Raw genomic sequence first — 23,575 nt, 5'->3', positions numbered from 1 at the left:
AACCACCACTCTAATCAACGCAGAAGGGGACCTGGGTCCCAGTCGGGAAGAGCGAGGGGACTCTGCATGACTTCCGGTTGTGGGGCTCAATACATCACTGAGTGGGCACCTGGACCGACAAGGGTGGGGGGGCTAGGTCTCCCTGGCAGGCGCTGGGGTGTGGGATGCAGAACTGAGAACTTTCGGGAGCTCGGGGGTGTTTTAGAGCTGTGCGAATGGGTGAGGGAAGCTGGGGGCCATCTGGGCGTGCTTTGAGGGCTGCAAGGGGACTGCCTTCCCAGTGTTTCAGGCCAGGGGTGGGTGGGGAATTTGCAGGTCCTTAGGAGTGGAAGGAGGCAGGATGGGAGAAAGAGGGAGGTGTCCCGCCTCTGAAGGCGCTAGGGGTCCAGGTGGGCCGCAGCTGCGGCGCTGGCGGAGGGGGGAAGTCATTGCGGGGAGGGGCTAGGTTGCGATGGCGGGGACTCCAGGGACTGATCCAGAGTTCTCTGAGGGCCTCACCGTGGAGAAAGGGTGACCATGGGGTGTCCGGCCCTTTTGCGGGGAAGGGGTCCGCGCCTGGGGGCGGAGCCACCGCTGGGTGGGGCGCCGGGCCGCCCCCTCCCCGCTCCCCGCGGCGGCGGGCGGGCCCCGGGCGGGGACGGAGGCTGCGGGCTGTCCGCACCCGCGGCCGGCCCACAATGAGGGCAGCGGGCCGCGGTGAGTAAGCGGCGGCCGGCCGGGCCGGGCCACGTGGGGCGGCGGCTGCTCGGGCAGGTCGGGGCAGGGCCGGGCGGGGGCGGCAGCAGCCCAGCCGGGACCCCGCGCCGAGTCCGGGCGAGGACACCGAGGCCGCGGCCCCGCCTCCGCCCCGCCCCGCGCCCCGCCGGTCGGCGCCCGGAGCTCGGAGCAGCGCCGGGGCCGCGCCGCAGCCGCAGCCGGAAATCAGGCCCGCGCGGCGGCCGCCGTCCCGGCCCGAGCCGGGACCCGACGCCGGAGCCGGAGCCGGCCGAGCCCGCGCGGGTCATGGCGGGGCCGCGGGGCGCGCTGCTGGCCTGGTGCCGCCGCCAGTGCGAGGGCTACCGCGGCGTGGAGATCCGCGACCTGAGCAGCTCCTTCCGGGACGGCCTGGCCTTCTGCGCCATCCTGCACCGGCACCGGCCCGACCTGCTGTGAGTGCGGGGCCCAGGGCGGGCGGGCGCGCGGGGCGGGCCGGTGCCGGGGGCCGCCGCCCCCCTAAGTGACGCGGAGCCGGGTGGTGACAGGCGCCGCCCCCCGGGGACCGAGACGCCGACCCCACCGACGGCCCTGCACGCCGGGTGGGTAGCTGAGACCCCCGACTCCGGGCACCCCTCCCCCACTCAGCCGCTCCGACCCCGCCCACTAGGCCACGGAAGCCACCCCCACGCTGGTTCCCTCCGCCAGGGGCCCCGGCCCCGCCCACAGGGCCCCGATTTGGACCATGGGCCCCCAAGGCCTTGACTTTTTCTTTGAGGGGGCACTAAGTCCTCCTTGGGGAGGGAGGAGGCGCGGAGGGCTGTTCGCTCTGGGCCCTTGCTCTGAGTACAGGTGAACACTCACTTCTCTGAGTCCCCAGTGGGATCTTGCCTTCAGGGCACTAGTTTCGGGCACTCAGGAGACCCCAGATTAACAATTGTTGGGTGAATGGATGCACACTACTTTCCCCCCATACGTCACCAATTAGGACACAGACCTGCCTCCCCAGGTATGTGTCCTATGGCCCTGCTGCCCTCAGTGAGGCAGGCAGGTGGAGCAAGGAAGAGGAGGTAGGATAGTGGCATTGGGCAGACTCACAAGATCCGATTGGCAGCCACCAACCAGCTGCTCCTGGCTGTGAAATGGCCCTTTCCTACCCAAAGCTGCCCAGTGAGGTTCTTGTGGGAAAATGTATTCAGGCCACCAGAACAGCTGACTTGGAGCTTCTGTCTCAGCTCCCTTGGGCCCTGAAACCTCTTCCTTTCATCCACTCATTCATAAAACACCCGTGAAAGTTGATCTGGTGCTACCATTCGTGCGTGTGCTTCAGTTCTCGTCTGCAAACTGGAGCTGAGTCATGGTCTTTGCTTCTCTTGCCTATAGCCCCCCTGCCAGGGCTCCCCAAGCCTCGCAGGGTGGATCTGGAGTCTTTCTGTGTGTCCCACCTCCGATCTGTGCTCCCCCAGGGCAGCACCTGGAAGGGCTTTGGATTTGGGGTGCAGTGTACCTGGTTTACCACACAGCACGATGTCTATGGGTGGGGCATTGGCCTTGTGTTGGGTCTGGAGGAGAAGGTTTTGGAGATGTTGGTATAGAAATGAATAAGATGAGGTGGGAGGTGGGGGTGGAGGTGGTTGTTGCCTGGTGTGGGGCACATGCCACCTGTATTAGTGAAGGCACAGGGTAGGGGCTTAGGGACTTAGGAGCAGGGGCTTGGAGGATGGAGGGGAAGGAAGGGTACTGGGATTGGACCCGGGCTTGGAGTGGAGGGCTTAAGAGGTCTTCTATTTTGACTGGGGGCCAGGTGGTCAGGCAGGGGGCAGGGAACAGCCTAGAGCTGTGGTCCCCAACCCCCAACCTGAGGACCATGGCCTGTTAGGAACTGGGCTGCACAGCAGGAAGTGAGCGGCAGAGTTTCATCTGTATTTACAGCTACTCCTCATCGCTCCTATCACTGCCTGAGCTCTGCCTCCCCCCTCCACTGTCCATGGAAAAATGGTCTTCCATGAAATGAGTTCCTGGTGCCAAAAAGATTGGGGACTGCTGGCCTAGAGTGAGAAGGCACTTGGGTGTCACACTGAGCCATTTGATGGACCTGAGCCTGTTGGTGTCAAAGTGCAGATGGCCTGGTTTGTGTTCAGCTTCTTTTTTTTTTTTTTGAGACAGTCTCACTCTGTTGCCCGGGTTAGAGTGCCGTGGCGTCAGTAACCTCATACTCCATACCTCATAACCTCATAGCTCCAGTAACCTCATACTCCTGGGCTCAAGCGATCCTTCTGCCTCAGCCTCCCGAGTAGCTGGGACTACAGGCACACACCACCAGGCCCGGCTAAGTTTTTTATATATTTTTAGTTGGCCAATTAATTTCTTCTTATTTTTTGTAGAGATGGGGTCTCGCTCTTGCTCAGGCTGGTCTCGAACTCCTGACCTTGAGTGACCCTCCCGCCTCGGGCTCCCAGAGTGTAGGATTACAGGCGTGAGCCACTGTGCCCGGCCTGTGTTCAGCTTCTTTATGTGTTAGGTTTGTGACCTCGGGTGGATCACTGGACCTCTCCAGGCATGAATTGCCTCATCAGCAAGGTGGGATTGATAACATGACCTCACAGAATTATTGTGAGGATTCCGTGAGATAATAAGCGTTCAATTAACATTAGTTATAAGTAGTGTTAATAGGCAGTTGGTGATGATGACAGTGTTTTATGCCTTCATTTATTCAACAGGTGTTTGTAGAGTTACTACTCTGCTGGACACTGTCCCTGGTAATGACGATACCAGCCAGTGAAATAGAACCCTGACACTCCCTCACACCTATAGGGGAAACAGATGCGCAAATGCGATGACAATTCCATGTGCTCTGTCAGAGAGCCTGGGCTGGGAGGGCCTCTCAGGGACAGTGTGATGTTCAAGGAGGTGGCAGAAGCCGGGTGAGGGGCTGAGGGGAGGGCATTCAGGCTGAGGCCCCACCTGAGCAAAGGTGCACAGCATGCGGCGGGTGCAGCCGGCGGCTGTGGCGCTGGAGTGGGACCGCAAGGCAGTGAGAGCCGGGAGGTGCAGCTGGGCCAGATTGCTGCGGACTCTCTCGGACTCAGGCCTCAGGGAGCCGTGTGGGTTTCCAGCAAAGGAGGGATGTGGCTGGAGAAAGTGTGGAGGGGAGCATAGCTCCCCGTCTAGAATCATGTTCATTTGCAAGGGAGGCCAGTACTCGGGCTGCGGGCCCATTGCGCAGGAGAGAAGCTGAGGCCCAGGTCCCATAGAAGGTGTAGCGGAGGCCAAGGCAGTGGGTAGGGAGGATCTCTGTGAGGGTAGGGCTGGGCTGGGGGTGAGGGCAAGAATCATCTTGAAGAGTGATTCAGGCTTCTGGAGCTGTGGGCCCCGCCCGGGTGAACCCAGTGTTGGCCTAGGCCTCTGCTGGGTGAGGTCCACACCCCTGTCCTGGCACGTTTACGCTCCTTTGAGGGCAGGGGCCGTGTGGATTTCATTTTTGTGTCCTTTATCTCTTTTAGAGCCAAATAGAACTTCCTGGGCCTCTAAACAGTCTCAGAAAATATCTACGTTACCAAAACACAGATGTCGATTAGGGATAAAGATGGGGGTAGGAGGAGAAGTTGGAGGAAAACCTGTAGGATCCTGGGTTTTTTACAGTTTTCAGCATTCTTTCATTCAACAAACATTTACTGAGTGTCTGTGAAATCCTGGAACCTGTGAAGGGTGTTGGGGGCAGAGGGGGGACAGAATGTGACCCCAGCCTTCTAGGAACGCTGTTGGGGAGACTGAGACAAGTTGCTTTTGTCTCATTTGTTCTGGGAACAAGCCTTTGTTGGGGCTGGGCAGCTATCACAGCCCGGGAGACTGAGGTTTAGGGAGGTTAAATAGCTAGCTTAAGGTCACGCTTTTTGGCAGTGGCAAAACACAGGGAGTTAGTGAGGCCTGGCAACAGGTGGCAGAAGGGGGGCTGGAGCTCAGACATAGTCACCTCCCCTCTCCCCAGTCCTCCCAACCCTGGGGCACCAGACTCTTCCTGGGTTCTCAAGCTACCCTTTCCTGTCCAGGATTCACGGTGCCTGGCCTCTGCCTGGAAAAGCGTTAGGGGCAGGAGGAAGGGGGTACTGGCCTAGCTCCCTCCTGTCTGGGGGGCCTGCCCTTTACCAGGCCCTGACTCTACCGTCCTCACACTAGACAGGGGGTGTGCTAGTGCTTTCCCTCATTTGCAGATGGGAAAATGAAGGTGAAAGAGTGCTGACCTGCACAAGGTCATCTGGCCCGGCCTGGAATAGCAGGGCCCAGGATCCAGGCCTCAGAGGATCTACCTGCTCTGGCCAGTCTGGGCCCACCCATCTCGGCAGCCAGCAGAGGCTGCACTTTCAGCCCTAGAAGGGCAGGCCTGCACAGGGTGCCTGGGAGCCTGCCGGGCAGGAAGCCTGAGCTGCCTCCTATGGTTTCAGCCCCTCCAGCTGCTTGGATTGGGAGGGAGGAGGGGCATACATAAAGCCAGCAGGCCACTCAGCTGTCCCCTGTCCCTCAGGCAGCCTGCTGCCTCTCACCTGTCCCAGCCTAGAAACTGGAAAAACCTCTCATTGCCCCCCACCAAAGTAAGCTATCCCCAGGAGTGGCCCAGCGAGGTTGACCAGATGGTCAGTGCCAGCAGCTTGGAGCGTGTACCGTTTCCACACTGGTTCAGACTTGTTCTTCCATTCTTGGCTCCTTTAGAGAAACATTCATCTTCAGGCTGGGCTGGGTTGGGATTCAGCAAACTGCTATGGCTTCTCCGAGCCTGTGACATGCAGTGGAAGGGCTAGAAATGTGGATTCTAAGGGCTGGGTGGCTTCCCCTCCCCAGGCTGCAGCGTCCTCATCTGTAAAATGACATAAATTACCTGCTAGAGTTGCTGTGACAATGCAGTAAATGAGACAGAGGAGCTTGGCACGGGGCCTGCGAGAGGCCAGCCGTCGGCAGATGCCCCTGTCCTTACAAGCGAGCACCAGTCCTGGTCTTGGCCAGGGACTTGGGAGAGAGTCCTTGGGGAGAGAGGGCAGGGATCTTAAACTTGAAAGCCTGGGCTTTTTTTTTTTTTTTTTGAGACTCAGTCTCACTCTGTTGCCCAGGCTAGAGTGCCGTGGCATCAGCTTAGCTCACAGCAACCTCAAACTCCTGGGCTCAAGCAAGACTTCTGCCTCAGCCTCCCGAGTACCTGGGACTACAGGCAGGCACCACCATGCCTGGCTAATTTTTTCTATATATTTTTAGTTGGCCAATTAATTTTTCTATTTTTGGTAGAGACAGGGTCTCACTTTTGCTCAGGCTGGTCTCGAACTCCTGACCTTGGGCGATCCTCCTGCCTCAGCCTCCCAGAGTGCTAGGATTACTGGCATGAGCCACCATGCCCAGCTGAAAGCCTAGGCTTGAGGGCCACCATTCCAGTGATTTCCCAGCCTCTGCTGTCCTTCAGGGACAGCAAGCTAACACTCTATCCCCATCTGGCAGCCCTGGCTCCAGTAGCAAGTGCTGGCTGCCTCAGTTTCCTCCTCAGCAGCCTCCCGTCCCTCTGAGGCCGACTCCAGGAGGAGGTCACCTTTGCCCAGCGCCTGGCTGACTCCACACCCTCGTGGCCCCCACTGCCTCCCTGGACCAATGTTCCTCTCTTTGCCTTTTGCAGAGACTTCGACTCGCTCTCCAAGGACGATGTCTTCGAGAATAACCGTCTGGTGAGTCCCCGGACAGATGGAAGCCCAGGAGGTTGTGAGTGTGAGTGTTTGTGCATGGGAGTGTGAGAGCATGTGAGTGTGTGAGAATGTATGCGTGTGTGAGTGTGAGAGCAAGTGTAGCTGTGCGTGAGTGTGTGAGTGAGCGTAGATGACTGTGAGAATGTGTGAGTGTGTGACTGTACATGTTTGAGTGTGTGTGACCGTGTGTACGTGTGTGTGAGTGTGTGGGTGCGAGTGTTGGCCAGGCGGGGCGGGGGCTTGCGGGCTGGCTGCCCTTGCACTCGGACCGCAGGCCCCAGAGAAGGCCCGGCTGCGGCTCTCCCCGCAACGGCTTCCCAGCGGCCCCTGTGCCGGGACCCTCAGGCCTCCCCCTTCTCCAGGCCATCGCGTGGGGCTGGGGTGGGACTAGAGCTGAGGAGGCACAGTCACCCCATGGCCTCAGGGGAGGGGGCCTAGGCTGAGGGCGCCCCTCACGCCGCCTCCTCCCCGGCCCCTTCCTCCTGCTGCCCCTCCCCAGGCCTTCCAAGTGGCCGAGAAGGAGCTGGGGATCCCTGCTCTCCTGGACCCCAGTGACATGGTCTCCATGAGTGTCCCCGACTGCCTCAGCATCATGACCTACGTGTCCCAGTATTACAACCACTTCGCCAGTCCTGGCCAAGGTGAGAGAGGACCCTGCCCTTCAGGTAGGCTGGCCCGGGTGTGGCCCTGGGGATATTTGTCACTTGTGTTCTGCACTGCCGGCAGGCAGCTGGGGAGGCAGCACGTCATTCATTCACTCATTCACTTAGATATTTCCTGAGCAAAATAGCGCTGTGCTAGTCCCCAGGGGCGCAGATGTGACCGTGATCGCTGCTCATAGTCTCGTGGGGGAGACAGACAACAAACACAGCCACCAAAAAATGAACATGTTACTGTCAGAGGAGACAGGCTGAGTCCACATGTGGCGTGTGAGTTCATCTCTCTAGCACCCTTCTCTTCCTGTTTGCAGACACTTCCCGGGGATTTTCCTCCAGCAGGGAAGTGGCCCTGTCCTGCGGGGCTGTTGTACAGAGTCTTCCACAGAAGTGACGTTTAAGGCCTGAGAATGGAGAGGCTGGGAACTGGGGAACTGGGGTTAGGGGGCTACCCTACCCCTCTGATCTGAGTCAGGTCATGGGGCATCCCTTGCAGGAGCCTCTCCTGGGGGCAGTGGGGCCCAGAAAGGGGAAACAAGGAGCTCGAGATCACACAGCAGAAAAACTGAGCAGATAGGATGAGAATCTCGGTGTCCTGAATCCTACATTGGGTCACTGCTGTCCATAAGTTGTGAGTAGACTCGGTTCAGTCCGACTCCTGCCTCTACTCTCCATCTGGACACTCCCAGCCCATTGGTTCTTTTTATTTATTTTATTTTTGAGACAGAGTCTCACTCTGTTGCCTGGGCTAGAGTGCAGTGGCATCGGCCTAGCTCACAGCAACCTCAAACTTCTGGGCTCAAGCAATCCTCCTGCCTCAGCCTCCCGAGTAGCTGGGACTACCGGCGTGAACCACCATGCTTTTTCTAATTTGTTGTATTTTTAATAGAGATGGGGTCTCGCTCTTACTCAGGCTGGTCTCTATCTCCTGAACTCAAGCAATCCTCCCACCTCAGCTTCCCGGAGTGTTAGGATTATGGGCATGAGCCACTGTGCCTGGCCCAACTCATTTCTTTTAAAAAAAAGTATTTTATGAAGTTGGGTTTCGTTTTTTACTAAAAGTAAAACATGTTTAATGTAGAAAATTTAGAACATAGCAAAAGCATAAAAATTAAAATAATCTGTTATTCCCCTTCCCCCTGAAATAACACTAGGGATTAATACTATCATTGAACAGATAACATTATGTGTATTTTAACAGAAATCAAAATGGAAGTATTTCTAGACCCTGGAGTGTTTGGCGAAAGCCAGTCTAGGATGGGAGTTAAGAGCACACACTTAAAATTTTTGCTCTGCCGTTGACTCTGTGGGTGACCATGGGCCAGTTACTTAATCTCTCTGCCTCAGTTTCCCTTTTGTAGTGGGGAAAACATCAGTGCCCCAGCTTCCAAGGTTAAAGTGAGGAGTAAACAAGGAAATGTGTAGGACCGTGTCTGGCCTGCATTTGAGATTCAGCCTTAGTGTTCACGTTACTTCTTACTCCGTGGATGAGGGTTCAGCGCTTACTCCGGATCGCAGTTCAGCCTTAGCTTCCAGAGTCTTCCCTGTGGCCAAACCTAACTCTCTCTAAGCTCTTCTCTGGAACCTGCAGGGTGGGTGGGTGGGGTGACTGTTGGTGGTGCCTGGCACCCTGGTGGGCCCAGCCCCCATGCTGTGCTTGGGTGGGAGCACCCCTGCTTGCCTCGGGGGTTCTCGTTGATAAAGGTACACTTTGTGCTTTTCGCACAGCTTGGCCTCTAAATGCACACCATGTTTACCCCATCTGCTGCTCAAGCAAAGGAAACAACCATGTGTTCCAACTCTGGAGGCAAATCTGGCTGTTGGGCCGCACCAGCCGGTCCCGTACTGTACTTTCTGGGAGAGTGGAGGCGTTTCAGGGTGATTGAGACCAGACTTGACTTTTACTGGACTGGGTGACTTCAGAGCCTGCCCCAGCGCCGTGCTGAGTGTTCAGTCTGTGCCATGCTCAGTGGGTTCCAGTGACCCTGGGCACATTAGAGTGACCCCTGCCCTGGAGGAGTGAAGCCTGGTGGGGAGCCAGGGTGCGAGTGAAGGAAGCACACGAGGGGCAGCTGCCCACAGGTGGTGGCGACCGTCACCGTCAGCATGAAGTCCAGCTTCCCAGTGTGGCCTCTGTGGGCCTCTCCTCACTTCCCTGGGGCCACTCCCTGCACCAGCCACAGTGGTGTTGAATTTCCTGTCTTCTTTAAATTCGTCTTATCCCTTCACTGCTAAGCCTTTCTCGTTGTTCATCTTCCCTCCCCAAACACCTTATTCTGTGCCACCCCTCCCTGCCCCTGGCAGATTGTTTCCTGTGCATCTTCTAATCTTCACATTTTGCTTCCTCCAAGCAGCCTGCCTTGATATTACCGGTGCCCTCATGGCCCCTGCTTCGTGGTGAACATGGTCAGAAAGTCTTGATTACCCAACCCTTTCCTCCCCTGCCGACCATGTCGGTCTAGGTGACAGTTCTGTAGCCCCAGCATGTGGCATTTATTCATTTAACAAGCAGTTATTGAGTCCCTGCTGTGTGCCAGGCACTGTGCTAGCTGCTGGGGAGACAGCTGAGCATGAGAAAGACTCACAGAGCTTGCTCTAATGGATGGGGAGGAAGAGAGAACAGATCAGTAAGTGATATAATTTCAGATGAGTCCAGTGATGGAAGCAAAATAAGGTAATGGGATAAAAAGCAATGGAGGGAAGGAGTGGCTACTTTAGATGGGTAAACCGGGAGGGCTTCTCTGAGGAGGTGACATGTGAGCTGAGTCTTAGAGAGGAGGATGAGGAGGAGTTGTGAAGATGGGGGAGGAATGTTCTAGGCGAGGGAGCAGCAGGAGGTCTGTGCTGCTGGGGAGTAATGGGGGAGGAGGAGATGAAAACAGAAGGGGATGGTGGGGAGTGGAAAGATCATGAAAACACTTGATTAGGCTGCTAATTGGCCTTCCAAAATTTTGACCATGACTCACAGTAAGAAATAAATTTCCCATCAAATCCAAGTTCATGCACATGTGTGTAACTGAAACAAGTTTCAGGAAATGATTCTTCCCTTTAAAACATGTGATGCATGAAGATATTTCTAATTTTTTTTTTTTTTTTTGAGATAGGGCCTCACTCTTACCCAGGCTGGAGTACAGTGGCATCATCACAGCTCAGTGCAACCTCATACTCCTGGGCTCAAGTGATCCTCCTGCCCCATCCTCCCTGGTAGCTGGGACTACAGGTGTACACCACCATGCCTAGCTAATTTTTTAAAAAAATATTTTGTAGAGACAGGGTCTCACTATATTGCCCAGGCTGGTCTTGAGCTGGCCTCCCGCCAAGAGTGATCCTCTTGCTTTGGCCTCCCAAAGTGCTAGGATTATAGGTGTGAGCCACTGTGCCTGGCTTCTATTCTATCCATCTCTTAAATTTGCTGGTTACTATCCACTAAATTAGTTTCAGGACCCATAAGTGGACTATGACCTGAAGTTTGGTCAATGCTATTTTAGACCACAGTAAGGAAATTTAATTTTATTTTAAAAATCTTTGTACAGTAAAATTGACTTTTTTAGGGGTGTAGAGTTATCCAACTTTTTTGGGTTTTATATTGGTCCCTGGGTACAGAGTAGGTGCTCAGTAAATATTTGCCAGTGTAGCAGTGGAGGAGCTGACTCTTACAGGAGCCAGGGGTGGGTGGGTTTCTTCTGGTGAGGGGAGTGCAGGCCGGGTTCTGGCCACACCTGCCCACTTGGGGAGAGGACCCCAGGGAGCCAGCCCACTTTCCTGAGCCTTCAGGCCAGCACCATGTGGTTCCTTTCTTTTCCTGTCCTCCAACCCCCTTACCCTGGTGGGAGGGAAGCTGCCGGGCCTGCCACATATGGGGTGCTTGGTTAATTCTGTGACTGTCTTGTTGTCACATGATTGTTGAGATTGGCCCTGCACAGTAGGAATCACTGTCCCCATTTTATGGAGCCTCAGTGGTGGCTTGCCCTTGGCGTGTAGTTTGAAGGTGAAGGTGTCCCCTGGCCCATGTGAAGCGGGAGCCTGCTTTTGTCCCACTGCGTTAGGTGGCCTGCCCTAAGGTGATGGCTGCAGGGCTCAAATCTTCAGCCAGGTTGGGGCCTCCTGGGACTCCAGGATCTCCACCTGCCATAGTGCCCCTTTCCTGTCTCTTGGCAGCCGATGTCTCACCACCCAGAAAGGACCTGGCACCCTGCTCCCCGCCATCTGTAGCACCCACTCCAGCGGAACCAGGAGACGGGGTTCAGGTAGGCAGATGCTTGGGGTGGTAGGGGTGTGGTGGAGGGGGTGAGTTGGGGGGATAACTATCATTGCAGTGACTGTCACATGAGGAAGCTAGTCCTGATGGTGTTCACAGGGCATTCTTGGTCCCTGCCCACCAGCTTTGGGAACAGCGTCTCCCTGGCCAGGGCAGGGGCACGCAGCAGCAGGCCAGTCTTGCTCTATGGGCAGGAGCCCCACTCCTCTCTCCAGGGCTCAGGACAGGGTCGGGAGATGCCAGGTCCGGCGAGGGGGGAGAGGGCAGGCCACCGCACTGACTTTGCCACCACGGACTGTCAGGAGTTACGCACAAAGTAAAGCAAGTGTTCCCCTTGGTTTCTGTTGAGACAGAGCTTTAAACTGCCCATCGTGATTGTGTTTAATCCTGTCAACAACCTGGGTCCTAATTGTGGCTATTGTGGGTCTAATATGCAAATGAGGAAACGGAGGCTCAAAGGTTCAGTCATTTGTCCAGGGCCACTCAGTGAGGAAGTGGGGGCCACACTGCCAGTCATCTGTTCCAAGGGCTTAGAGGAAGTGACATCAGCCCTTCACATATGGACAGCACTTTACAGTGTACAAAGGGCTTTTCCCATCCGCTCCCATCTGCTCCTTGCTGGAGGGGCTCCAGAGAGGCGGCCATGGCGGGTGCCTGCGAGGCAGCTCGGGGCTGAGACTGGGAGGGGCTCTCTAGTTCTATTTTGCAGGTGCAAACCCGAGGCCGGGGGACTCCAGCAGCTTGCTCAAGGTCGCAGTGCTTGGAAGTAGAGAAACTGGGATTTAGATCTGTGGTGGCTCTAGGAGGGAGGACAGAGAAGGCAGATGGGGTGGCCTGAGGGGACAGTAACCCATCAGGGAGGCCCACCCAGAGGGAGGAGGAGGGGGCAACAGTAGCCCTGGGGAAGGGACTGGGGTTGGGGGGGGGACCTTCAGAAACTGGAAGTCAGGATGTTCGTATCTCCATGCTGGTTCAGTGACCTTGAGCAAGGCTTTTCCCCCTCTCTGGGCTTTGGTTTCCTCGTCTGGGAGGTAGCGACAGTCTCCTGTGCTCTGTCCCTGCTTGGGGCTCTGATGAGGAACATTACGGCCGGGAAGCTCTGTGCACACTTGAGGGATGTGGCCTTTACAGGGCGGGAGAGGGGAGTGTTCTTGAACAGGATGGCTGGTGACTGTGTCCCCGTCCCCAACCTGCCCATCCCTTTCCCTGCAGGGCGAGGAGCTCTCGGGCAGCCTGTCGGAGCAGGGCGCCCACCAGACGCCCAGCAGCACGTGCGCGGCCTGCCGGCAGCACGTGCACCTGGTGCAGCGGTACCTGGTCGAGGGCAGGCTTTACCACCGGCACTGCTTCCGGTGAGTGGCTGGGGTGGCTGGGGCCAGGGGGTTGGCCCATCACCCCCTGGGCCAACCTAGGTACAAGGGAGGGAGCTACCTTGGATGTGACACCCACGATGTGCCAGGTGCCCTGCCAGGTTCTTTGTGCCAGAGCATCTTGCTTGTCCCCATTTTACTGCTGAGCAAACTAAGGCTTAGTGAGAGGAAGGGACCTGCTCTGCCTCACGGCTGAGACAGAGTTGTGTGCTTAACACAGGGTTAGAGCTCAGGGGTTCTGTTTCCAGCACCTGAGCTCTTTGAGGACAACTACTGGACGATGAGTAAGGAGCAGGAGCAGTACATAATTCAAAAGCCATTGAAAAAAGAAAACAATTATTTTTTTAGCTTTAAAAATTTTTTTAGAGACAAGAGTTTCACTGTTTTGCCTGGGCCAGACTTGAACTCCTGTCTCAAGGGATCCTGCCATCTCAGCCTCCTGAGTAGCTGGGACTACAGGCACGTGCCACCACGCCCTACTTGAATTTTAAAAAATTTACAATAACAACTTGCTTTAAGTGTGTGGCTCCCAAGGGAAGCCAGGTTTTAAGAAAGTGGTATAAAAGGTGCAGAAAATACCAAAACTTAGAAGGTTTATGAAAACATTTTATATGCTACAAAAAGGAACGGTGCTTCCTGTTCACCAGATCTAAAAAAAAAAACGAAACCAGAAAAACATTGACCAATCAAGGAAAGCCAACGACTGAGCCGCACCATGTGTTTGATCTGGTTAGAGTGTGCCTGTGAGTTGGGGGTGGCCACTGGAACTGGAACCCCAGGAGTCTCATTGCAGAATTGGGGTGTCATGGGGAAAAAATCTTGAGGAGAAACAGGTTACACTGATACAGTCACATCTGGTCACCAGACAGAGTTCTAGAAACTTCATACAGTGGCTCCCAGTAAAAAATGCATTTGACTCTATGACAAGGTAGACTTACCTGAAAGGAAATGTGTGTAAATAGATGCACAACTAGAATCAGTTTCACCAAACAATATTTGTCTTTATTTGTATGATACACTCTGATACATTATATTTTATTCTATTTCATTAAAAAATCCCAAAAAACCTGATTGGTTGAAAACCACTAACTTGATTTCCTGAGCTGCTAATGGTGGCAGCCGCCCACTGATGGCACCTCTTGGGGGGAACGTTTGCTTCTTCCTCTTGCAGCATAAGCTAAAGGCATGTTTCATAATTTCTGTTGCTGATTTCATGTGATTTCTTGTTCCACTGTGCTTCTGATAGTTGCCATTTTCTTTTTCCTCTGGGAAGTCCAGGGTATGGAGCCAGGATCCGGGGTGGCAGGTGGGAGGAGGGGCGGGAGAGAACAGCCCTGGCGGCTGTCTGAGGTGTAGTCAGTGTCGGGGTGGGGCTGCCTGGCTAAGTCAACCTTTGTCTTGTCCCCTGGCAGGTGTCAGCAGTGCTCCAGCACCCTAGTTCCCGGGGCTTACAGGAGTGGGCCCGAGGAGGGCACCTTTGTGTGTGCAGAACACTGTGCCAGGCTGGGCCCGGGGGCGAGGTTGGGAGCCAGACCAGGCCCCGCCCAACAGCCAAAGCAGCAGCACCAGCAGCAACTCGCAGAAGAAGCCAAGGATGTCCTGGGAGGTGGCCCCAGCCCCAGTGTGGCTGCAGGCGCAGAGGCAGATGGACCCAAAGCCAGCCCCAAGGCCCGGCCCCAGATCCCCACCAAGCCCCGGGTTCCTGGCAAAGACCCAGAGCTGGCCAGCCCCCCAGCCAGCCGCCCCACACCTGCCCCCAGGAAGGCCCCTGAGAGCACAGCCCCAACGCCCCCGACACCGCGGCCCCGCTCCAGTCTGCAGCAGGACAACTCTGTGGAGCAGCCCGCCGGCAGCAGCCTCGTGAACGGTGAGCGGGCCTGGCTGGGGGCCGGGTGCTGGGGGAGCGTGTCTGCGCGTCTGGCGTATTCTAGGGTGCAGCACAAACAAAGCAGACGCGGATCCTGCCTCTGAGCTGCCCATCCTGTGTGTGCTTTCTTTTTTTTTTGAGTCAGAGTCTCGATTTGTTGCCCAGGCTAGAGTGAGTAGCTCACAGCAGCCTCAATCTCCTGGGCTCTAGTGATCCTCCTGCCTCAGCCTCTGAGTAGCTGGGACTACAGGCATGCGCCACCATGCCCAGCTAATTTTTTTTTTTTGAGACAGAGTCTCGCTTTGTTGTCCAGGCTAGAGTGAGTGCTGTGGCGTCAGCCTAGCTCACAGCAACCTCAAACTCCTGGGCTCGAGTGATCCTTCTGCCTTAGCCTCCCGAGTAGCTGGGACTACAGGCATGCGCCACCATGCCCGGCTAATTTTTTATATATATATCAGTTGGCCAATTAATTTCTTTCTATTTATAGTAGAGACGGGGTCTCGCTCTTGCTCAGGCTGGTTTTGAACTCCTGACCTTGAGCAATCCGCCCGCCTCGGCCTCCCAAGAGCTAGGATTACAGGCGTGAGCCACAGCGCCCGGCCCTAATTTTTTTTTTTGTATATGTATTTTTAGTTGGTCAATTAATTTCTTGGTATTTTTAGTAGATATGGGGTCTCACTCTTGCTCAGGCTGGTTTCGAACTCCTGACCTTGAGTGATCTGCCCGCCTTGGCTTCCCAGAGTGCTAGGATTACAGGCGTGAGCCACTACACCCAGCCCTGTGTGTGCTTTCGTGTGTGTCTTGTGGGCTTCAGTTCAGGGTGTGTAGTGAGTGTCCATCCGTGTGTGTCTGTGTCCCCAGTGTTGCTGGTACTCTGTGCACATGGGTGACCTTCCTGTGCGTCCTGGCACGTCTGCAGGCACTCTCCAGGTGACCTCCACGCCCAGCCTGCCTGCCGGGCAGGGGAGGGCTTAGGCGCTGGGGAAGGGTAGAGGGGTCAGGTGGGCCCCGGAGCTAGTCTGGGCCGCAGTGGAGACCCCTGGCCCACTCTGTGTGATTACTGTCTCCCCAACCCTCATCACAGGGCATTCCCAAATGACCTCCCTGGATTTCCACGAGCTCACGGAAAAGAGGCTCCTCGCAGCCTGAGGTGTGCCGAGCAGCACTTATCATCCTGTTAGGGAGGGCAGCGGAGGCCTGGGTGTTGGCGAGAGACTCCCAGAGTCGCCCTGGGACTTGCACCAGAACATTCTGTTTGTTCAGTTCTGTTCAGCACTCCTGGAGGCTGGCTCTGAGCCCAGCCCTGAGCTGGCCATGGGGACACAGATACTGTTCAGACCTATTTGTGACATCAAGGCGCCTCAGTGTGGAGAGGGGATGGGCATGGACACAGGATTCATTGGTTTAGAGGTCCTGTTAAGATGGCGGGGAGGACTAGGTGCGGTGGCTCACGCCTGTAATCCTAGCACTCTGGGAGGCCGAGGCGGGAGGACTGCTCAAGGTCAGGAGTTCAAAACCAGCCTGAGCAAGAGTGAGACCCTGTCTCTACTAAAAATAGAAAGAAATTAATTGGCCAACTAAAAATACATAGAAAAAATTAGCTGGGCATGGTGGCGCGTGCGTGTAGTCCCAGCTACTCCAGAGGCTGAGGCAGAAGGATCGCCTGAGCCCAGGAGTTTGAGGTTGCTGTGAGCCAGGCTGATGCCACAGCACTCTAGCCGGGGCAACAGAGTGAGACTCTGCCTCAAAAAAAAAAAAAAAAAAAATGGTGGGGAGGAAGCAGGGGCTGTTGTGGGATTTATGGAGGACACTAGGGAGTCAGGGCCGTCCAGGAGGAGGTGACACCTGGGCTGAGATGAAACGATGTTTCCTGCCCACGCTGGGGAAGTGTCTGAGGGAACTCGGTTCCGTCTCCAGTGTCCTGGCCTTGACCCCTGACTGTTCTCAGTCACCCCTGGTGCTTATCTAATCTCCCTGAGGGCTGGCTAGGGGTGCAGGTGTGGCTGCCATGGCCTGCCAGGGGGAAGGAAGGGCAGTCCTCGGCGAGGCAGGCACTGGGCTGGCTGTCCCGGTCCCCCTCTCTGCTGCCCATGAAGGCCTGGCTCACTCTCCGTTCCCATCTAGGAAGACTGCACGAACCACCTGTCCCCAAGCCGAGAGGGACACTCAAGCCATCCGAGGGGTATGTCGGTCCCTGAGAGGCTTTCTGGCTTTGGGGGTTCTGGTGGTGGGGATGGGGGTGCTCTGGGACTGGGTGGGGAGTGAGGCTTCCTGTGCACAGGCAGGGCCGGGCTCGGGAGGGTGGCTCGTGTCTGGGTGGGGAAGGAGAACTGTGCCCTGCCCACGTCCCCTTCCCCTGTGGCTCACCTGAGGACTCCTGCCGCCACCACCTGCTCTAGTCCCCCGGTGTCTGCTCCTGTGGGCAGCAGTGCCTGGTGGAGACAGCCAGCTCTGGAATCCCTTCCCCTCTCAGGGCTCCGTTTCCTCTATAATATGGGAGAGCTGGGCCTCGCTCGGGGCCAGAGAGTTGCTGTGAGGCTTAGCAGCAGGGCATAGAAAGGCCTGGAAAAGCTCAGCTGTAGTTCTGGCTCTCAGGTCCTCCACCCCAGGATCCTGCTGTGCAGGGGAGGACATCTGCTCCCAGCTCTTCCTTGGGAGCTGTGCTTCCCCGAGTGGTCAGTCTGGGAGGAGCAAGGTGGGTGTGGCTGTGTTAGTCGCCAGCGTTTATGGCATCCCTGGTACTGGGCAAGTGCCCAGGTGCCCTGCCCAGCGCTGGCCCCGGTAGCTCACCGGATCCTTTTGCCAGCCCTGTGAGGCAGGGATGATTATTGTCCCCATTTAGTGGATAGGAAGACTGACACATGGGGAGGTCAGGTGACTTTCTCAGGTCATGCAGGTAGTAAATGGCAGAGCCTCTTTTTGGTCCTTTCCCACGTGGGGTTAGCAGCGCTGTGTGACCTGAAGGCCCACCCTCCCTGGTCCTCACGTGGCCCAGCTGGGATGTGACTGTAACAGTCCACTTCACTCTAGCCCTGGTGGGGCTGGGGTGGGAGAAGGGAAGGGGCTGTTTCTCCTCCACCCCATTTGAAATGGACTCAAAACTGTTTGGAGAGGGAAGGAAGCTGGCCCGTTGCCTCTGCTAATGTTTTCTGCTGCTTCCTGCCTCCGTCCAGGACGCAGGCTCCCAGGAAGGACCCCCCATGGATCACACTGGTACAGGCAGAGCCAAAGAAGAAGCCGGCCCCTCTCCCGCCCAGCAGCAGCCCTGGGCCGCCAAGCGGGGACAGCGGGCAGGTGGAGAACGGAGGCGTCGTCGCAGAGGTGGCCCAGCCGAGCCCAGCAGCCAGCCTGGAGCCCAAGCCCTATAACCCCTTTGAGGAGGAGGAGGAGGAGGAGGAGGAAGAAGAGTCCCCGGCTGCACCCAGCCTGCCCACCAGCTCTGCCCCGGCCCACCCGGAGTCCACGCCCAAGTCCCTACACCCCTGGTACGGCATCACCCCCACCAGCAGCCCCAAGACAAAGAAGCGCCCCGCCCCCCGTGCACCCAGCGCGTCTCCGCTAGGTGAGTGCCTGTCCTGGAGCTCTGTGACGGGCGGACTCTGGGGGGCACCTGGGTGGGGTGTGGTGCGGCTGGTCTCTCCAGACCAGGTCTGGGTGTCCTCTCATTTAATCCTAGAGCGAACCTGCGAGTGTCGTCACTTTGCAGGTGAGGAGACTGAGGCCCAGAGCGGCTAAGTAATTTGCCTGAGGGCCTCCCAGTGCCTAAGCAGTGGAGGCAGGATTGGAACCCCAACAGCCTGGCTCGACCCTGTCCTTTTCACCGTCCTGTTGTGCTCATTAGATGTGTTATCCAGTGCAGGGCTTAGCGCAGGGCAGCGTGGGGCTCACGGGAAGCGGGCGCTAGGGGCCAGCTCTGATCCTACCCGACCCCGTCGCTGTCGCTGCAGTTGCCGAGTGACGTGGCCGTGTGTGACTCGGGTATAGTGACTTTGAGCTGTTCCCTCCCGGAGCTTCCGCAGTCTGCGCATCTGTGAAATGGTGGTGGGTCAGCTCTGGGCACTGTGCCCTTGTGCTCAGGACTTTCTCGCCCGGGCTCGCTGTGGGGTGTGGCCTTCACCTTCTCCGGTCTTCTCGTGCCCCGGGCTTGCTCACCTTCCACCACGGCCGGGGTCTGGCTGCCTGCAGCAGTGTAGTGGGATGCCCCCAGACAGTGGGGCCAAAAGCCTACTGGAGGTGACCAGACGGTCCGAGTGGAACCCTGGGACTCCCTGGCTGAGCTTGGCCTGTTTGAGTGGAGGTGGTGGGCAGTTTTGGGGTGCAGTGTGGGGGCATGAGCCCTGGAGTCAGACACTGCTGGGTTCGACCCCAGCCCCTGCTGGAGCAAGTGCCTTCTCTCTGAGCCTGTTGCCTCAGCGGGGAAACGCAGATGACCTACTTGGAAGCATCGCGTCCGTCATCTGCGGGGAGATCAGTTGGTGTCCGGCAGTGCCTGGCGCGGGGCCGACTGCTGTGAGGGCTGCCTGCTCCTCCCACCTCTACCCTGCAGGTCAGAAGCAGAGGAGAGGCCGCCTCGCTTCCCCTGGCCTTCCATGTGCCAGAGTCCCATCCTCCCTGCCCTGGTGGCTTTGCCTTGGGGTACTACCGCTCAGGCATGGGGGTGCCATGGGGCGAGTGGGGAAGTGGAGGCAGCAGCCCTGCTGGCTGAAGGAGTGAGGACCGCAGATGTGGCACCAGGCGTCAGGCAGAACACGAGGAGTGTGGGACGAGCTAGGGTGATTGGCAGCTCCTCGTGACTTTGGTCCTGCTGTGTGTTTGCTGTTCCCTGGCCTTTGCCCCGTCTGGCTGTGGGGGGCATGGGTTTTCAGGGCTACTGTGGCTCTGTCGAGAGCAGAGCATGTTAGGTGTGTTAGGTGAGGCTGGAAGCCCTGATCGTGCCCCTCGTGAGGTGCCCACTTGCTCATTTGTACAGCTCTGCACGCCTCTCGCCTCTCGCACTCGGAGCCACCCTCGGCCACGCCGTCGCCAGCCCTGAGCGTGGAGAGCCTGTCCTCGGAGAGCTCCAGCCAGACTGCTGGCAGGGAGCTTCTGGAGCCTCCAGCTGTGCCTAAGAGCTCCTCAGAGCCTGCTGTCCATGCCCCGGGCACCCCCGGAAACTCTGCCGCCTCCTCCCTGTCCTCCTCTGGGGAGCTGGTGCCACCCAGTGCGGCGCAGACGCCTCGGGACAGCCCTGGCCTGGCCCCCAAGTCTGGGGACAGCCCAGCTCCCCCGCCGGCCAAGCCCTGCAGTGGTGCTACCGCAACCCCTCTCTTGTTAGTTGGAGACAAGTGCCCTGCGCCTCCCCCTGCAACCTCGTCCCCACAGCTGCAGCTCAAGGTGAGTGCCCCCCTGCCTCCCTGAAAGCTGTGCTGTCTCTGGTGATGTGCGACTGGTCTCGGGACAGGGATGTCCAGGGCCTTCCATCTCTGCTGGCCCCTGATTTCGGGAGTGGCCTTGGCTGTGCCCGTCTGCCTATTCCACAGTCTATTCACTGGGGCACAAATCCACCTGTCCATCCGTATTGCCCTCACCTGTCAGAGCTCCTATCCATCTGTCCACCTGCCCACCACTTGGCCCTCTGTGTCCCTTGCATCCGGGCCTGTTTACCTGCCTGTCCCCTGCATTGGCCCTTTTGGGATCCATTCACCAGCCACCATTCATCCCACATCCTCTGTCCTCCTTCCATTTGCTTAGGCTCTGTCGCTGCCAGACCCTGGGCATAGTTGCATTAAGACCCTGTCCTTGCCCTCCAGCGGCTCACAGTCTGCTCAGCAAGACAGGGGTAACGACTGTTCTAGAAGGCAATCTGGGGTAGAGTGAAGAGGGTCAGGAAGGAGGGGAAGACTCGCTTGTCTAGAGACCTGGGCCTCTCCATCATAGACCGGGGCAGCTGGTGATCCCTAAATACCTCCTGTGTGCCTGTGTGTGGACCACCTGGGCTCCAGAGGCCATGCAGACGTGGTGGCCCCTGTTCTTGAGGTGCTCACGGCCAGGTCAGGGAGAGGTGCTGAAGTGACCGGGCCACTGCAATGCACAGTTTGTAGTTGGCAGGCTCAGTCCCCAGTGGGCAGAAGGGCCCAGGACACACACCTTTACTGGGTGCTTCTGTTGAGTGCTGTGAGTAGGTGGTGTTTGCAGAGGAGACCAGATACAGCCCTGTGCTCAGGCTCCCCTGGCTGGATCCCCTCCTAGGCCCTTGCTGGTGCTGTCTCCTTGCGGGGGGCAGTGGGCGTGAGGGGTCTGGCTGGGTGCCCATCCTAGGCAGCTCCTGTTCAGATTCTTTGTGAACCGTTGGCCCACTTGTTTCTCAGCTCCATGCCCAGAACCCAGGTGTCTCTGGGGGCCAGGACATTCCTTTGGGCACGCAGTGCAAGAGGGGCCTCTCATGCAGCCACAGCCCTCTGGATGGCCCCATGCTCTGCAGCCCTCTGAGTGCCGAGGCTTGTCCAGCGCCAGGTGGAGGGTGGCAGGATGGCTCAGTGGGGCAGCTGTAGTCGTGGCCTGACCATTGCTGGTCCGCCCCTTGTGCCTTTCAGACGTCCTTTAACCTTCCCTGGCCTGACCAACAGCCTCCTGGGTGCTAATTCTAGCTATGTGCCCCCTCTGCTGGGTGACTTTAAGAAGGCCCTGCCCTTCTCTGGGCCTCAGGCTCCCATTGGTAGTGAAGGCCTGGGCAGCACCAAGTTTCCGGACTGTTCTGAAGACCCCCTGGGTTCCTTGGAGGGGGGAGTGGATCAACCTTAGATTCAGACACCATCTCTTGTCCTGGGGCCGTGTGAGAGAGGGGTCTGGGGAGTTCTGTGGCTGAGAAAAGGCTGAAAACCCTCGCAGGGCAGAGGGGCTTTGTGCTCTGTGGCTCTGTTGGGGCCCTCGGGTGTGTCTGTGGAGGCAGGGGACAGAACCCCAAGTGTGTCTTCTTCTGGGGGGCCCCCATGCACCCTCACCCCAGGATTAGGCAGCAGGGGCAGGAGATGGGTCTTAGGTGGCTGCCCTGGCCCGCTGGGCAATGCCGCCCTGTGGGAACCAACGCCTGCCTCCCTGCCACCCACGGACGTGGGCCGCAGCGCTGCCCGTGCTGCAGAAATCCCAGAGCAGACCCCACCTTGAAAGATGCTTCCTGAACTGGTGTGGCCACCCAGCCACGGGGAGAGAGCTGGGGTGGCACTGGGAGCACCGTGGACCTCAGGTGGGGCCTCTGTAAGGGACCCACGATGACGCCTGCTTCTGATGAGCTGGGGAGAGTGGCTGGGAAACACTGATGTGGCCCCCGTGGTGGGGCCACCCGGCTGTGCTGGCCTTAGGAAGGACAGCGGTCTCCCAGAGGGATGGAAGGACGCAGAGCCTAGGCTCTGGGCACATAGGGGTGGGCTGGGCAGCAGAGGGTGGGGGCTTTCTCAGGCAGGGAGGAGCTACCCTCCTCCTTCATCTGCTGGTCAGAGGGGGTCCGGCTTCTGCACTCCTGGCCAGGTGACCCTGGTGAGCAGCTTCACCTCTCCGAGCCTCAGAGTTCCCACTGGGAGAAGGTGGCTGTGTGGCCTGAACCAGCTACTGTGGCCCTGTCCCCCCCTGAGCCCCCGTTCTGACCATGCCCCTCAGTGCTGGGTGGCTGCCCAGGCCTGATACACACAGAGTCTCACCTTAGCTTGGGCCTTGGGAAGTGTGTGGCCTTGAGCAAATGACTTCCCCTCTCTGAACTGGAGTTGAGGCAGCTGTGAAGTGGGCACAACAGCACCCGCTTGCAGGGCGGCTGTGAGCATTAAACAAGAATGTGTAAATCATAGCCGTGCGGCAGCTGACACGTGGGAAGTGTTCTGGAAAGGTTTGTTGAATGACTGAGTGCAGCAGAGACTGGATTCGGAGACACTCTCTTTTTGCCTGGGCCTTCCTTTCCTCTTTTTGCGTGGGGTCCTGGTCCACTGGGGTCTCAACTGTCTCCTTCCCAGACTCATCCTCTGTCCTGTCTCCCTGCCTCCAGTCTTCCTGCAAGGAGAATCCTTTTAACCGGAAGCCATCACCCGCAGCCTCCCCAACCACAAAGAAGGCCACCAAAGGATCCAAGCCAGTGCGGCCACGTGCCCCAGGACACGGATTTCCTCTCATCAAACGCAAGGTAGCAACTGGGGGCCCCAGAGACCTGGCTGGCTGTGGTCCTGCACCCTCCCCTTGGCAGCTGCAGGTTTCCTGGGGACTCGGAGAGGCGGGGTGTCTGGGCAGCTGCCCTCAAAGGTTCAAGAGGGGGCTCTTGGGTAGCCTAGATGGAAGGTCTGACTTGCAGGCAGGGGGACTTAGAACAGATTAGCTGTTTGCAATCTAGAGTAGTATGTGTGCGTTTAATCTGTTACTAACAATAGTTCAAGTATCAAAGCACTTATAAGATATGCTACTACTTAAACTGATTAGAGTGTTCTCAAGTTTATCTCTGTAATAGGGTTATTCTCACTGACATTGTGATATCCTTCCTGGAGTGGCAGAGAAAGGGAGGTGTTTCCATGAAGGGTGGGAAGTTGTACCTCCCTCTGCTGTGTCTGTCCACACTGAGACCAGTGGCATGCTGTGGCTGTCCCCACACTGACCCCTTCTCTACACTGGGACCCTGCCTTCTTACCACGCTGGCATGGGGGGCAGGGCAGGGGCTCCTGGAGCCTGCAGGGGCCAGTGCTGGCCAGAATAAGAGACATAAGGGACAGCTCCTGGCAGCAGCCTGAGCCAGAGGGGGACAGGCAGGGGGAGGGGTCAGCCATCCTTTGGATGACCAGGGTGCTGTTGGGCAGGTTCAGGCTGACCAGTACATCCCTGAGGAGGACATCCATGGAGAGATGGACACCATTGAGCGCCAGCTGGATGCCCTGGAGCACCGTGGGGTCCTGTTGGAGGAGAAGCTGCGTGGTGGCTCGAATGGTGCGGGAGCTGGCGGTTTGGGCTGGGGCGGGAGCCTCTATTCTTGGGGAGCCACGCCCGGAGTGGTTGCCAGCCCC

At 57.6% G+C, this 23,575-nt stretch overlaps 1 protein-coding gene across 1 annotated transcript in view; it reads left to right on the top strand.

The window, feature by feature from the left end:
• The first annotated feature begins 761 nt into the window (after window positions 1-761).
• The window catches only part of MICALL1 (MICAL like 1), a 28,657-nt gene continuing 5,843 nt past the window's right edge, over window positions 762-23,575 (top strand). Inside the window, exons 1-11 of the mRNA XM_012741841.3 lie at window positions 762-1,148; window positions 6,347-6,395; window positions 6,913-7,054; window positions 11,228-11,316; window positions 12,540-12,679; window positions 14,110-14,564; window positions 16,689-16,746; window positions 17,738-18,126; window positions 19,534-19,937; window positions 22,576-22,710; window positions 23,372-23,498. Of these exons, the coding sequence (XP_012597295.2) occupies window positions 1,003-1,148; window positions 6,347-6,395; window positions 6,913-7,054; window positions 11,228-11,316; window positions 12,540-12,679; window positions 14,110-14,564; window positions 16,689-16,746; window positions 17,738-18,126; window positions 19,534-19,937; window positions 22,576-22,710; window positions 23,372-23,498 (2,134 nt within the window). The 5' untranslated portion in view covers window positions 762-1,002. The remainder of the gene's footprint in view (window positions 1,149-6,346; window positions 6,396-6,912; window positions 7,055-11,227; window positions 11,317-12,539; window positions 12,680-14,109; window positions 14,565-16,688; window positions 16,747-17,737; window positions 18,127-19,533; window positions 19,938-22,575; window positions 22,711-23,371; window positions 23,499-23,575) is intronic.

The sequence above is a fragment of the Microcebus murinus genome, chromosome 10, assembly GCF_040939455.1.
Source record: "Microcebus murinus isolate Inina chromosome 10, M.murinus_Inina_mat1.0, whole genome shotgun sequence".
In the NCBI taxonomy this organism is placed as follows: domain Eukaryota; kingdom Metazoa; phylum Chordata; class Mammalia; order Primates; family Cheirogaleidae; genus Microcebus; species Microcebus murinus.
The sequence above is the reverse complement of the archived record's forward strand: the minus strand, read 5'-3'. Positions and strand labels throughout refer to the sequence as shown.